Here is a 12,427-nt window from a genome sequence, read left to right on the forward strand (position 1 = left end):
AAATTGCCTCTGGGTGTATGACGACCTGAATAAACTACAGCGCTTGACTGCTTTGGTTAAAATTTATCATAGTCTGCAATTGTTCTGTGACATTTTACACTTAAACAATCACATATATTGATAGCAAAACGCCAGGAGACAATTGTGAAGGATCATTACTGTGTGAATTAAAACAACTACCTGCTTCAGTTCAGATAAGTTTGTATCAGTAAACAAATAAATCCCTTGCAAATATACCTTTGAGAAATAAGAATGGGCCATTAAAGGATTAAAAATATAGAAATAAAGATTAAATTCATTTAACTTTGATTAAGGCAATGTTGAAGAAAATATTAAAACAAGACCAATCAGGATTAACCAATGCAGGCTGAAATAAAACACATTTTGCTGTTTCTTTGTTATTTTTCAAATTGATATTTCATTGATTTACCATCAATACAACTAGTGGGACTGAAGAAAAGTTGAAATATCTCAGCAATTTAAATGGAAGATATCTCACTTTATTTTATAAGGGTTTAAACTTAATAGATGTGGTGCAGATACAACTGCCATTTATACAACATTATTTCTTGAAACTTCAATGAAACTTGTCCAAATTCATATTCTTTTAATTGCATTAGAAATATATAAAATGCCAGAACTTGAAACAATTGGAGTTATCAGAAGATTTAAGACAAGATTTAACCCAGAGTAATTTTTTGGACTACATACTGAAACAAGGCACAATCTGACAGCTGGTGATCAGCTGATAATATTATACATGTCAGCAATGATTAGCAAACAGAACATGCATGATTCACTCATTTAGACATCACTAACATTATACAGGAGTAAAAGTAGTGTCTTCGTACTCATTAAAATATGTATGGTACTCACAAAACTGTTTGTGATTATATATAAATGACCTGGATGAAAACATAGATGGGTGGGTTGGTAAGTTTGCAGACAATACAAAGATTGGTGGTGTTATGGATAGCTTAGAAGACAGGCAAAGGATATAGATCAGTAGGAGATATGGGCAGAGAAAGGGAAGATGTTTAACCTGCCCAAATGTGAAGAGTTGCACTTTGGGAGATCAAATGTAAAGAGACAGTACACTGTTAATGGCAAGACCCTTAACAGTGCTGATGTGTAGAGGGAGCTTGGGGTCCAAGTCATAGCTCCCTGTAAGTGGCTACACAGGTCGATAGGGTGGTAAACACAGCATATGGCATGCTTGCCTAATAGTCATGGAATTGAGCTCAAGAGTCAGGAAGTTACGTTGCGACTTCATAAAACTCCAGTTTGGCCGCATCTGGGGTATTACATTCAATTCTGGTCACCCCATTATAGGAAGGACATGGAGGCTTTGGAGAGGGTGCAGAAGAGGTTTACCAGGATGCTGCCTGGATTAGAGGGCATGTGCTATAAGGAGACATTGGACAAACTTGGGTTGTTTTCTCTGGAGTGGTGAGGCTGAGGGGAGATCTGATAGCAGTTTATAAGATTATGAGAGGCAGAGATAGAGTAAACAGCCAGTATACCCAGAGCAGGGCAAGCTCAAAAGGAGATGAGCAGGGTAAGTTTTTCTTTCACATAGAGAGTGGTAACTGTCTGGAATGCACTGCCTGACGTAGTGGTGGAAGCAAATACGATGGAGGCGTTCAAGGGGCTCTTAGTAGGGACATGAATGTGCTGGAAATGGAAGGATATGGACATTGTGCAGGCAGAGGGATTAGTTTAGTTGGGCATTTGATTACTAATTTAATTAGCTCGGCACAACATTGTGGGCCAAAGGGCCTGTTCTTGTGGTGTACTGTTCTATGTTCTGAAATGCATAACAGCAACTGCTGATGATCCCAGTGCTCTAGTGCAAGTGGGAGGATGTGCATTGGAACAGACAAAAGCTTGGGCATTGTAAGCTTTGATGTTAGGAATGTGCTCAAGGCAAATAGTCTACAAATGGTTATTAGGTAGATTTCACTGGACTCAGCCAGTGTCTTGCCTTTTGCAACCACACAGCTGCTAACACCTTCCAGGTGTTGCTGCCATTGTCTTTCAGCAGCCCACAAGCAACAGGCCCACAGGCAGCCAACACAAAAACCCTACCTGTACTACATCAATGCACTTTGTACTAACTCAATGTAACTGCACTGTGTAATGAATTGACCTGTACGACTGGTTTGTAAGACAAGCTTTTCACTGCACCTCGGTACAAGTGACAATAATAAACCAATACCAATACCTACTGACCACCTTGTCTTTCTGACAGCTCATGTTATAAAAGGCCTTTTCTTTTAAAAAAACCAGCTTCCAAATATCTTTGATGACCAGAAAATTTAGGAAGTTTAACAACATTTTAGCTTAAATTAACTAAAAGTTATTAAACCCATTCTTAAAAGAAATTAAGTACAAAGATTATTAATTACAATTAAAATCAATAAACCACTTACTACTTTAGTGAAGATTTTCAAAAGCTGAGAGTCCAGATATGAAATGCATCTGGCCCCTTCACTCAGGATATTATGAATTGTCCCTAAACTTATTGGCAAGTACCACATCCAACTTTCAGCTGTTCCATGCTTCTGCACAACAGTACCTGAGGGCTATTGTCTGCAATACTCTCATTTTAATTCTTGTTGTAAATGGAGTTTCCATGCCAGCTTGCATACACCAAATTGTCTATCCTTTTATTTAATAAGAATAGAATGAAAAATGAAAGAGAAATTTATTTTGAAGCTTTAAAATGTGTGTTGATTAAAGTCTATGATTATTTGTAGGTTATTTGCATTGAGCACAATCCTATTCTGACAATATTTCTGCACTCCCTTCAAACATTTAAAACCTTATAAATTTAAATGTTCCCAAATTATTGAGAGAATAATTTTGAAATTCGAGTGGTGACATATTTACATACAGTTGAGGATGGTTAATCAAGATCAAATTCTATTGCAATAATTATACACATACACATGTATTTTCTACTAAGTGACACAAAAGAATTTTTTTTTAAATTGCCATAAATGGATGAACAGCCATGCTTAAGTTGGATTACACTGTTTTAATTAGTCTTTTTAACATGTATAGTGTTTAATACACCTTAAGTGGCTGCACAAGGAATGGCCGCTTACTAGCTTATTGGTTCGTCCATCAGGTGAATATGTGGTTTTTTCATTGGTTGGTTTGGCCACAAGTATCTAATAGGTTTCCTGATTGGACTATTGTTAGCTAAGGAATACCTCTTATCTCAGGTATAAAAGGTGCCGCTTTTTGTCAATCACTCTCTTGCTCTTCCTGCCCCCTGAACATCTTTTGTTCCTTTGTCTCGGCTCATCAAAGCTAGTGCCATGTGCTCTGTGACTGTTTTTTTGTTTTAAACTTTTCCAATAAAACTTTGTGAAGCACCAAGTTGCTTTCAACTCATTCCTGGACTCCTGAGAGAACCTGTGGATTCGAAAATAACCGGATCTGACACTTAATTTACAGCTCTGTGTAGTTAAGGGCAATTAATAATGGGTACTAAACATTATCAATGGCACCGACTTTCCAGGATAGATTAAAAAAATGACATGGCGCATCCATAATAAACCAAACCTTTGAACATAATTAACAACTAAAGTCCAAACCACTAACATAGTTGTCTTAAATGTTAGCAGTAATACAGTCACCCCAAGCAAATATTTTTTGCTACTGCAGAACAGTAAAACTCTGATAATATGCCACCCTTTGGACATTGATAGTGCCAGACTAGCAGATTTTCAGGACAATACGATGTTGCTCCTATAATATATACAAACACTCTGGACCCCAGATCCGGTCACAAACCTACCCATGGCCCTAACCCCTGGCTCTCCGCAACCCAACCCAGGCCATAGACCAGATGCTGGCCTCGGCTGCACTCAGGAGCCTTGGATCTGGTCACATACACTGCTTGCACTCTGGACTCCCAGCTCTAATTCAAGACTAATGAGCAAGTCAAATGGCAAACAATCAGGATTTCCAAACAATCAGATGATAGATTATCAGGGTTTTACTGTAGGATAAATTTGAATTATGCACTCAGGAATTAAGTACTAGTATGATTTGTCCATGGTGGCTTATTCCCTTTAGATTTCCTCATGACAAGTTAAGAGTAAATCAGTTGAAACTAGGTATAGGAAAATAGGTAATTTTCACTTTTCTGGGAGAGGGGAAAATTATGAATAGTTAGGGCCTTTAGACCAGGATTCATACTGACTATTTTGGGTTCAATCATACAATTAGGTGACATACTGCTTCTTTTCTCTTCTAGAAGGATCATACAAAGTTAGGGAGGAAAGTAAACAAAGAAGCTCAAGGAAGTTTAAGTGAAAGGGCAAGAAGATGACAGATGTACATTGTGTGCAAAAATGAGGATATTCATTTTGGTAGGAACAATAGAAAGATTTTTTTAAAATAACGAACCATCATTAAAACTTCAGCATTCATAAAGATTTAGGTATTGTTTTACATAAATCACAGAATATTAGAATGTGGATACAATAAACATATGGCACTTGTATGTTGTCAGTTACTGTAAAGAAGTTTGAAATGCAATTGCAGGAGTTTCCTATAATTACCCAGAGCTTTGATGGACCACACCTAAAACAGAGTGTGCAATTTAGCTTGTTAGGTCAAGGAGAATATAGTTGCACTGCCTTGGAGGCAACTGCATTTGCTGGATTCATTCCCAGGACAAGAAAGGAATTCTGAAGAAAGAAAGAAAAAAATGCCTTCAATCTCTGAAGATTCAAATCATGAGAGATAATTTCATTCATTTCTGAAAAGGAAAAGCAAACATGAAGCTGTCAAGAGGCTATTTCCTTGGTTGTAGGGTCAAGTATAAAATGTATAAAGTTTTTTCAAACTCTAATACCCTGGGAAATGGCATTTTGACCTTTATCATATTCTGAACTACTTGCTGCATCTGATGCTAATTTTTCTTTGTGTTTGATGCTCAAGAACACCTAGCTCCCTTTTAGATCAGCACTTCAGTGATACATGGCTTTTGAACAATCAGTAATGATAATCCCTTCATTTAGGTCAAAAAGAAACTCTAATAGAGGCACTACAACAATACTACCAGAATGACAAGAGCATCTCAACTACACATACCCTTAAATGAAGTATTCTACATAGTGTGGGAGAAAAATATAAGAGCAGCTCAAAAATATAGATGAAAGTAGGATGTGAAAAACTGCAGCTGTAAATAAAACAATAGATTCATTCAATGAACATGAGGAAAAGTAGGACTATGCTTTTTGTTTTCCAGAACCTCTCCTTAAAATGTCAATAACCATTCTTTCATCAAACGTTGAACAGCTGGCATACAAGTGCTAATCAAAGCAATTTATCACAGGCTAATACACTGGAAAAGTATGGGGAAGTAGTGTGCATCAAATAAATGTAGTTCAAATTCAATGAACTAATTAAATTAATATTTCAATGTAAAGCTGCTTGCAATAAAATGAAATGTTTATGATTAGATCAGATGGTGTGACTTACTTGTAAATGAACTCAACGTGGTCAGACAGAAGCAGATATATAACAGGTCCATAAGCTTTGAAACACATGCTCGCCTAAAGAACATCCAAACTATTGCAGAAGACATCGCAGGGAAAGGAAAATTTTCCAGGCTCCTGTGCATGGTCACCATGTTACTGAAGACAACAATTACCTGCAAAGAATACAGATCACATATTTTGCAATGTCAAACAACTGGCAGCAAAGATAAAAAATCATTTTCAATCAACTATTCCTAAAATTGACCATTACCACAGAAAACTGACTATATTCACATTAACACTAGAAAGAACCATTTCAACGGACTGGCTATTTTAATTTTTACCGATATATAAAATTAAAAATTTTTTTGCAACAACTGAAAGCACTATAATATTATTGAAGGGAACAAATAAAGATTTCTTAGCGTCAGTAGGAAGAAATTGGGCAGGTGTTTAAATTGTATTTGAAGCAATATTCTGTTGACTGTGGCATTGGTAACATATCAAAGACTGCATTACACTGGATTCAATGCACAAACAAGGGAACAATGGGATATTGCACATAGTTTAGCCCACAAATGGATTATAAATGAGCCTATTCACGTTCATAGCTATCTTAGCTTTAATCTCCTTCCTTTTAAATCGCTAATAAATCTGTAATGTTAGCTAACAATATAAACTACTGAAAAGTGAAAAGATGTCAAATTACAACCCAATTATGGAAAATAGCAAAATATTTATCAATTTATTAAATAGGATTTCTCACCAATTAGACTATCTCTACAGATTAACTTAGGTTTGTAACACTAGCTATTTGTACAAGGAAAACTATACCACAACTGTAATGATCCACAAAGCATACAACTGATTTCTGAAGCCCCAAACACCCTCTTATCCATTGAAGAGTAGTGAGTTACCCAGTTCCTTCAAAATAACTATTCATGAAACAAAGAAGGTTAAAACAATTTGATCTGATCATTTACGTCAGTGCTATTTGTAGAGCTTGCTGCATTCAATTGAGCTGCCATGTTCCCTACATTACAGCAATGATCACATTTCTAAAGTATTTATTCATATTTCTTTTTTTTTGTATGTTTTCTTACAAAATAGAAAGCAGCTATTTAACCCATATAGTCTGTGCTGGCTTTCAGAGCATTTCCATCAATCTAATTCCTCCATTTATTTCTCACTATCCAGAGGTCAAGAAAGATATTATTAAAACAAACTATTCTACATACTGCAAAAAAAAAGCTTTTTGTTTTGCAGTATGTAGAACAACTAACACTGAGTCACAAACATGGAAAATGTACCAATACAAAATACATTTTAAAAAATCTTCCAGAATTAGGAATTGCAAGTTTTCACAAACATTTTAGTTTCTAAGACAAAGAAAGTATCCATGGGGGGGGGTGAATAGCCTTTTTAGGATTTTTTTTGAAAAACAACCTCAAGGCTGTTTGACACATTGATAATTCTCTGGTTGTCTGCCTTTTAATTAACTTAGGCTGATCTTTCATTGGTTCTAGGGGGTCACAACATCAAAGCTTCTGAAATACCCTGAATAACTCAAAACATCCTTCACAGGAGCATTGCAAAAAATTAATAAACCTTACACAAAGATATCAGAGCAGATGACAGCACAGCTATTAACAGTGGATCAATTAAAATTTTAAAATATGTGCTAGGTCAGGATTGGGGAAGATGAGGCATTTGAGGACAACAATACTGGAAGAAAAGACAGAGACCAGAAGGATGGCCAAAAAATGGTAGGATTTGAAAACAATGAGAATTTTGTTATCATATAGTACCAAACAGAAGTTTCTTAAATAATGCCATGATGCTTATTTTCCTTGTTAATTGTTATCAAAATCAATAGGTACAGAGGAGTAAAAGGGAAACGAAAATCCTTGATGGAATTTAGCCTGGAAAACCTTTGAAAGCTTCTAGATTAAGACAACATCTGTGACTAGGTACACTACACAATCAAAATTCAGCACACAGATACAGCTCTTGTAAACATACAAATAGGGTTGGAAATGAAGTTGATAGAATTTTGAATATTAGAAATTTTATTTATGATAAATAAAATTGCAAATGAGTAAGATTTTAAAGAAATGTTTTGGTATTATACAGTGAAAGAATAGTTTTCTCAAACATAAAAGTAGCAACTGTCACATATAGACATGTGGAAGGAGCCAGAATACGAATGAACAATGAAAAGCCACACAGAGTGAAAACCTCTCTGCTAGTTAAAGCACAAGTGATACATTTATACTTTAGTTACCAATTCAAGCTCTGTTTATTAACATAATCTAATTCTAAGAGTCCTTCATTCTTGAAACATAGCAAAAGCTAATGTTACTTGGAACAACATGTGCAAGTGAAATTCATGCATTGAATTTATTAAAAATTGTTTTTGGTCAAGTTATTTTGCCAGCAGCTAGGATCACGAAGGAGAGAATGCATGACTGGTTCTGTCAACTGAATTACATGATTTGAATTGAAGTTCTACATTGCTTTATTTTACTTCACAAGGCATGGATTCATCATTGTTTAAATATCACCTGCTCACAGGATTCAAATATTATCATTTCAAATTTATTGATAATCAATTAACCATTCATAATAAAATATGTTAGATGGTATTTTCGGTAACTCACTATGAAAAGGTCATACTGCAAAAGGTTACTATGCACACTTTGAATCATTTTATGAAATAGATTCTTTGGTATCATAGTTTTCTTTAAAGGATGCATTTTTAACCTTGGGAATCTGACTCATAGGTTTTGTTCTTTTAGCTTGATGTCATCTGAACCACAGTAAACCACATTCACTCCCAGCAATTCTAAACAAACCGTTAATGTTCCTAGAACATGGTGTAATTAGTGGTTCAACCACGTGAATTAGTGAAGTGACCAAGGATGACAAATGAATTCTCGATGTGGAGCAGCGCAAACTTCAAAGGATACCTAAATGAGCATTCAACTAGCCCATCCTTTCTAATGTTTTAATCTCACAATTCTAGAAAACATTCCATCTCCCAACTTCACAGCAGAACTCGCCAGTAAAACGTTTCATTCTGTCTTCCAATAACATACGCTATTTGGCCCTAATTCTACTTAAACTGGCCACCAGTAGGTGTTTATTTGCCCTCTATCTTCCCTAAATACAAAGAATTGCTGCATCACATTATAATGCTGCTTCTAGGTATTATAATCTTTTTAAAAAAGGCATCCTCCTGCTGTCCTCACTGTAACACTTCTCCATGCCACATAGTATCATTTGATTCATGCTTCTTTTTTTAAAACCCAAAAGACAAAATGAAAACGTCCCAGTTTGGATCACGTGCTTTTAAAAAAACTTTCTAAAATTACATCACATGTATACATAATTAAAGCAACGTCTTAAAAAAATCTTATCACTGAAAGTTCTTCCTATACTACCGTGTCTTGCAGAGTGTTTGATCCTATAAAGTAATCTGAAAGGAGTTTTTAGTTACTCCAAAAAGGGAACTGATTATTTGATACTGATTAACTGATGAAATGCAAGAGTGTCTTGTGTCTATATTAAAACAGTTCTTTTAAAATTTTCCATCCATCAACTGCTTCAATTTAAAATTCATTGTCTGTTAAAAGCCAAATTATGTAAGTAACTTCTAAATACAGTTTTATATATTATTAAATTTTCTTCAATAAACACAGAGCAACTAAGTCAGATTTGATGGAAAAGCTCAATTTGGTTCATCCATTAGCATTCTCATCTCAATCACAAGTCTGAGGTTTTAAATCTCACTCCAAAATATCAGTGATTAAAAACAAAATGCTGGAAATTTTCAGATAAGAAAGCATCAGTGAAGAGGGAAAAATTTTAACATTACAGGGTAACAACATTTCATCAAAACTGGCTAGTTCCAATGCTAACTGGAAAGGCTGGAAAACATTGAATTTAACAATTTCAGATGAGTCCTCTGAGCAATAATAGACCAAGTTGGAAGATGAGATGCTGTTCAAGTTTGCATTAGGTTTTGCTACAGCAATGTACAAGACCAAAGGCAGAGGTCAAAATGGAAATAGGATGGAGAATTAAAGCAACTGGAAGCTCTGTCGGCCATGCTCACTTTGACCTCTGATTTGGTCTTCTACATTGTTCAAGCAAAACCCAATATAAAAGTAATCACACAATTTCCAATGTAATGAAGACCACATCATGAATGAAGGATACCAAAATACAAGTATCTAATCGGTGCTTCACTAGGAAGCAATATTTGGGTCCGTTGATGATGGGAAGCAAAGAGGTAAAAAGGACAGTTGTTGCATCTCCTCCAGTTGCATAAGGTGGTGCAATGAAAAGAGGGACAGCGTATTGTTGGAGATGAAAGAGTTAACCAGAATTTCAACATCTCTAGCATTTTGCATTTCAAAGTTCCAGTACCCCTCCCTATTTTAATTTGTCTCTTATTTACATCTCATCCAGACAATCCAGATATCTAATATTAACAAATCCTCACCACCCTTTCTCAGCCAGGACCAATACTATTTGTGCCACCCAACAACTCTTGATCACCACCATATTACAGACATTTTATTTCTTCTCTCCACCTCTTCCCTCTACAATTTGAAACATGTTTAATTTTTAACTTTTTAATTCTGATGGAAGATCATTGACCCGAAATCTTAACTCGGTTTCTCCTTCTATAGAAGCCACTAGATATGCTCCATTTTATGTTGGATTTCCAGCACCCGTAGCTTTTTTTGCTTTTCAACCGAGGAACATTATTACCTTAGTTAATACTTCAGCTTCGTGCTGACTGAGAGTCGGAAATCTTTTATTTGTGTGCCCTTAAACCAAGAACTGCTTGTCAAGTTCCAATGACACTAGTCGAAAAGGATAAGGGAAGATCTCAGTGCTCTAGTCAACATTAATGCCTCAAGCAAGGGGATCGTCAAGTGTGGTAATTATTCCTGCATTTGCTCGCATAAGTGATTGTAATTTGTTGATTGTAAAGCATTTGGGGAAACGAGAACACGAAAGGTACAAAACAAAAAAAAACTTATTATATATCACTGCAAATATTAAGATACATTTTCTCAACTCAATAGCTACATACCTCGTAGTATTTCCATTATACTACTGAACTGACGCATTACTCTAATCAGATCTTAAAACTAAATCCATTCTAACAACACTCCGCATATATTGTTCAGCCGTACAATAGCAGGTAAACGGGTGGACTTTTCTCTACCGGTCTAACACACCGACATTCGGCCTCTACTATCTCACAACTCCAGTCGGCGGAAATGCAACCGATACCATACGGCAGCTTTGAGCTTTGGACTGCAGGGTCTAATAAACTCGCCAATATGAATCGTCGCTCTGCAACCGCAGCAGAACTCTGCATTAAAGATACATCTGGCCAAAGAATTGGAAATGTAGTCGCGTCCGTATAACAGGCACCTAGCATTCGGCCTCCACAAACCCCGATCAGATTCAGACTCCTCCGAAATATGTTCGTCTGTCAAACCTGCAACCAGACTCCTCCTTGTTTTGCTGCCGGCAGATGCGCTGGGCCTGGACCCGGATCTCCGGTCTCTCCATCGCATTTCGTCCAGTACCCGGTCCAGAGTCTCTCACTTCCCTGGTGCCTTATTCTTGGTGTCACTAGACCATCGCTCACGATCCCCTGTTCTCCCTCCCACTTACACTTTTGAGAACTGAAGGGAGCTTACCTTTCCGCACTTTCTCCCTCTCCCAGTCTCCTCTTTTTCCCCTCACTCTCCCTGTTCCCCACTTTCTCTCTGCCCTATTTCCCTGTGTCTGAATCACGTTCTCCCCTGTGCCTTCCCCACAGAGCCGGTTTCACTCTGTGGCTGTGCTTGTACCCCACGGTGCGTGCGCGCCTGTGCCTACCTCTCCCTCCGTGCCTGGGTTTATTTGCCTGACTTTCTCCTCCCCTCTGTGTGTGTGCGCGTCTCTCTCTCTCTTTCTGATCACTGGAGCATCGCAAACACTCCGGTGCGTCACTTCCGCGACTGACATCCGCTTCAGACATACATTACAGATGCTTAATAAATCAAGAACCTGCCTTAAATACAGCCTGGTCTCTTCCCTAGGGTTGGGGAATCAAGAACTAGAGGACACAGGTTTCAGGTGAGAGGGGAAAGATTTAATAGGAACCTGAAGGGTAACTTTTTCACCCACAGGGTGGTCAGTATATGGATGAACTGCCAAAGGAAGTGGCTGAGGCAGGTACATTAACAACATTTAAAATGTACTTGGACAGGTACATGCATATGAAAGGTTAAACCAATACCAAATAGAGGGATTTGGGCCAAACGCGGGCAAATGGAACTAGTTTAGATGGGAATCCTAATCGGCATAGACCAGTTGGGACGAAGGGCCCATTTCCGTGCTGTATGCATCTATAAATCAATTCCAGCCTTCAACAAATACCCACTATCCCGTCCTTACACCCAGCCAGAACTATTTAAATTGCTATTGGGACGAAATGCGGGAATGAAACACGGTAGCTAGGTACAGAGGGAGGAGCAGGTAGGAGGGTGGGCTGAGGTGGGATCTTTATACCCCCACCAATAAATAATGCATCAGATTCAGAACGGGCCGTCTAAATGGACAAAGTAATAAAAAGTCATCCCTGCCGTTGGAGAAGCACGTTGTTTGCGCCATGGGGGTTAGAGCGCAGATCACCTGCAGCACCGCTGTCAGTTTGCAGCTTCACCATCGTTGGTGGGAGGAACCCCGCGGCCGCTGACAGCGTCCCGGTGCCCGACATGACTCCGTCCCGGAACACGGGCGGAGACCAGGCCCCGGCGACCAGCGCTTAGCGACGGTTGCCTGGGGCATGAGCCCTGTTCCTATTGGTCTGGCCCGCCGGAGGTGAACGCCCTTGATTGGTTAACGTTGCCGGG

At 37.8% G+C, this 12,427-nt stretch overlaps 1 protein-coding gene across 6 annotated transcripts in view; it reads right to left on the bottom strand.

Moving 5' to 3' along the window:
• LOC127581648 (dyslexia-associated protein KIAA0319-like protein) overlaps nucleotides 1-12,347 on the bottom strand; it is a 78,601-nt gene extending 66,254 nt beyond the window's left edge. For 3 of the 6 annotated variants that reach the window (XR_007957979.1, XM_052036216.1, XM_052036212.1), the window contains exons 1-2: nucleotides 12,207-12,347; nucleotides 5,503-5,674 (exon numbers count right to left, since the gene is read on the bottom strand). Coding sequence is in view for 5 of the 6 variants with exons in the window: in XM_052036216.1 (XP_051892176.1) it covers nucleotides 5,503-5,653 (151 nt within the window). In the remaining variant the exon portion in view is untranslated. Of the gene's footprint in view, nucleotides 1-5,502; nucleotides 5,675-10,977; nucleotides 11,388-11,408; nucleotides 11,536-12,206 lie in introns of those variants that run through there. The other 3 variants (XM_052036214.1, XM_052036213.1, XM_052036215.1) reach the window with 3 other exon arrangements.
• Nucleotides 12,348-12,427: the final 80 nt, after the last annotated feature.

The sequence above is a fragment of the Pristis pectinata genome, chromosome 22, assembly GCF_009764475.1.
Source record: "Pristis pectinata isolate sPriPec2 chromosome 22, sPriPec2.1.pri, whole genome shotgun sequence".
Taxonomy (NCBI): Eukaryota; Metazoa; Chordata; class Chondrichthyes; order Rhinopristiformes; family Pristidae; genus Pristis; species Pristis pectinata.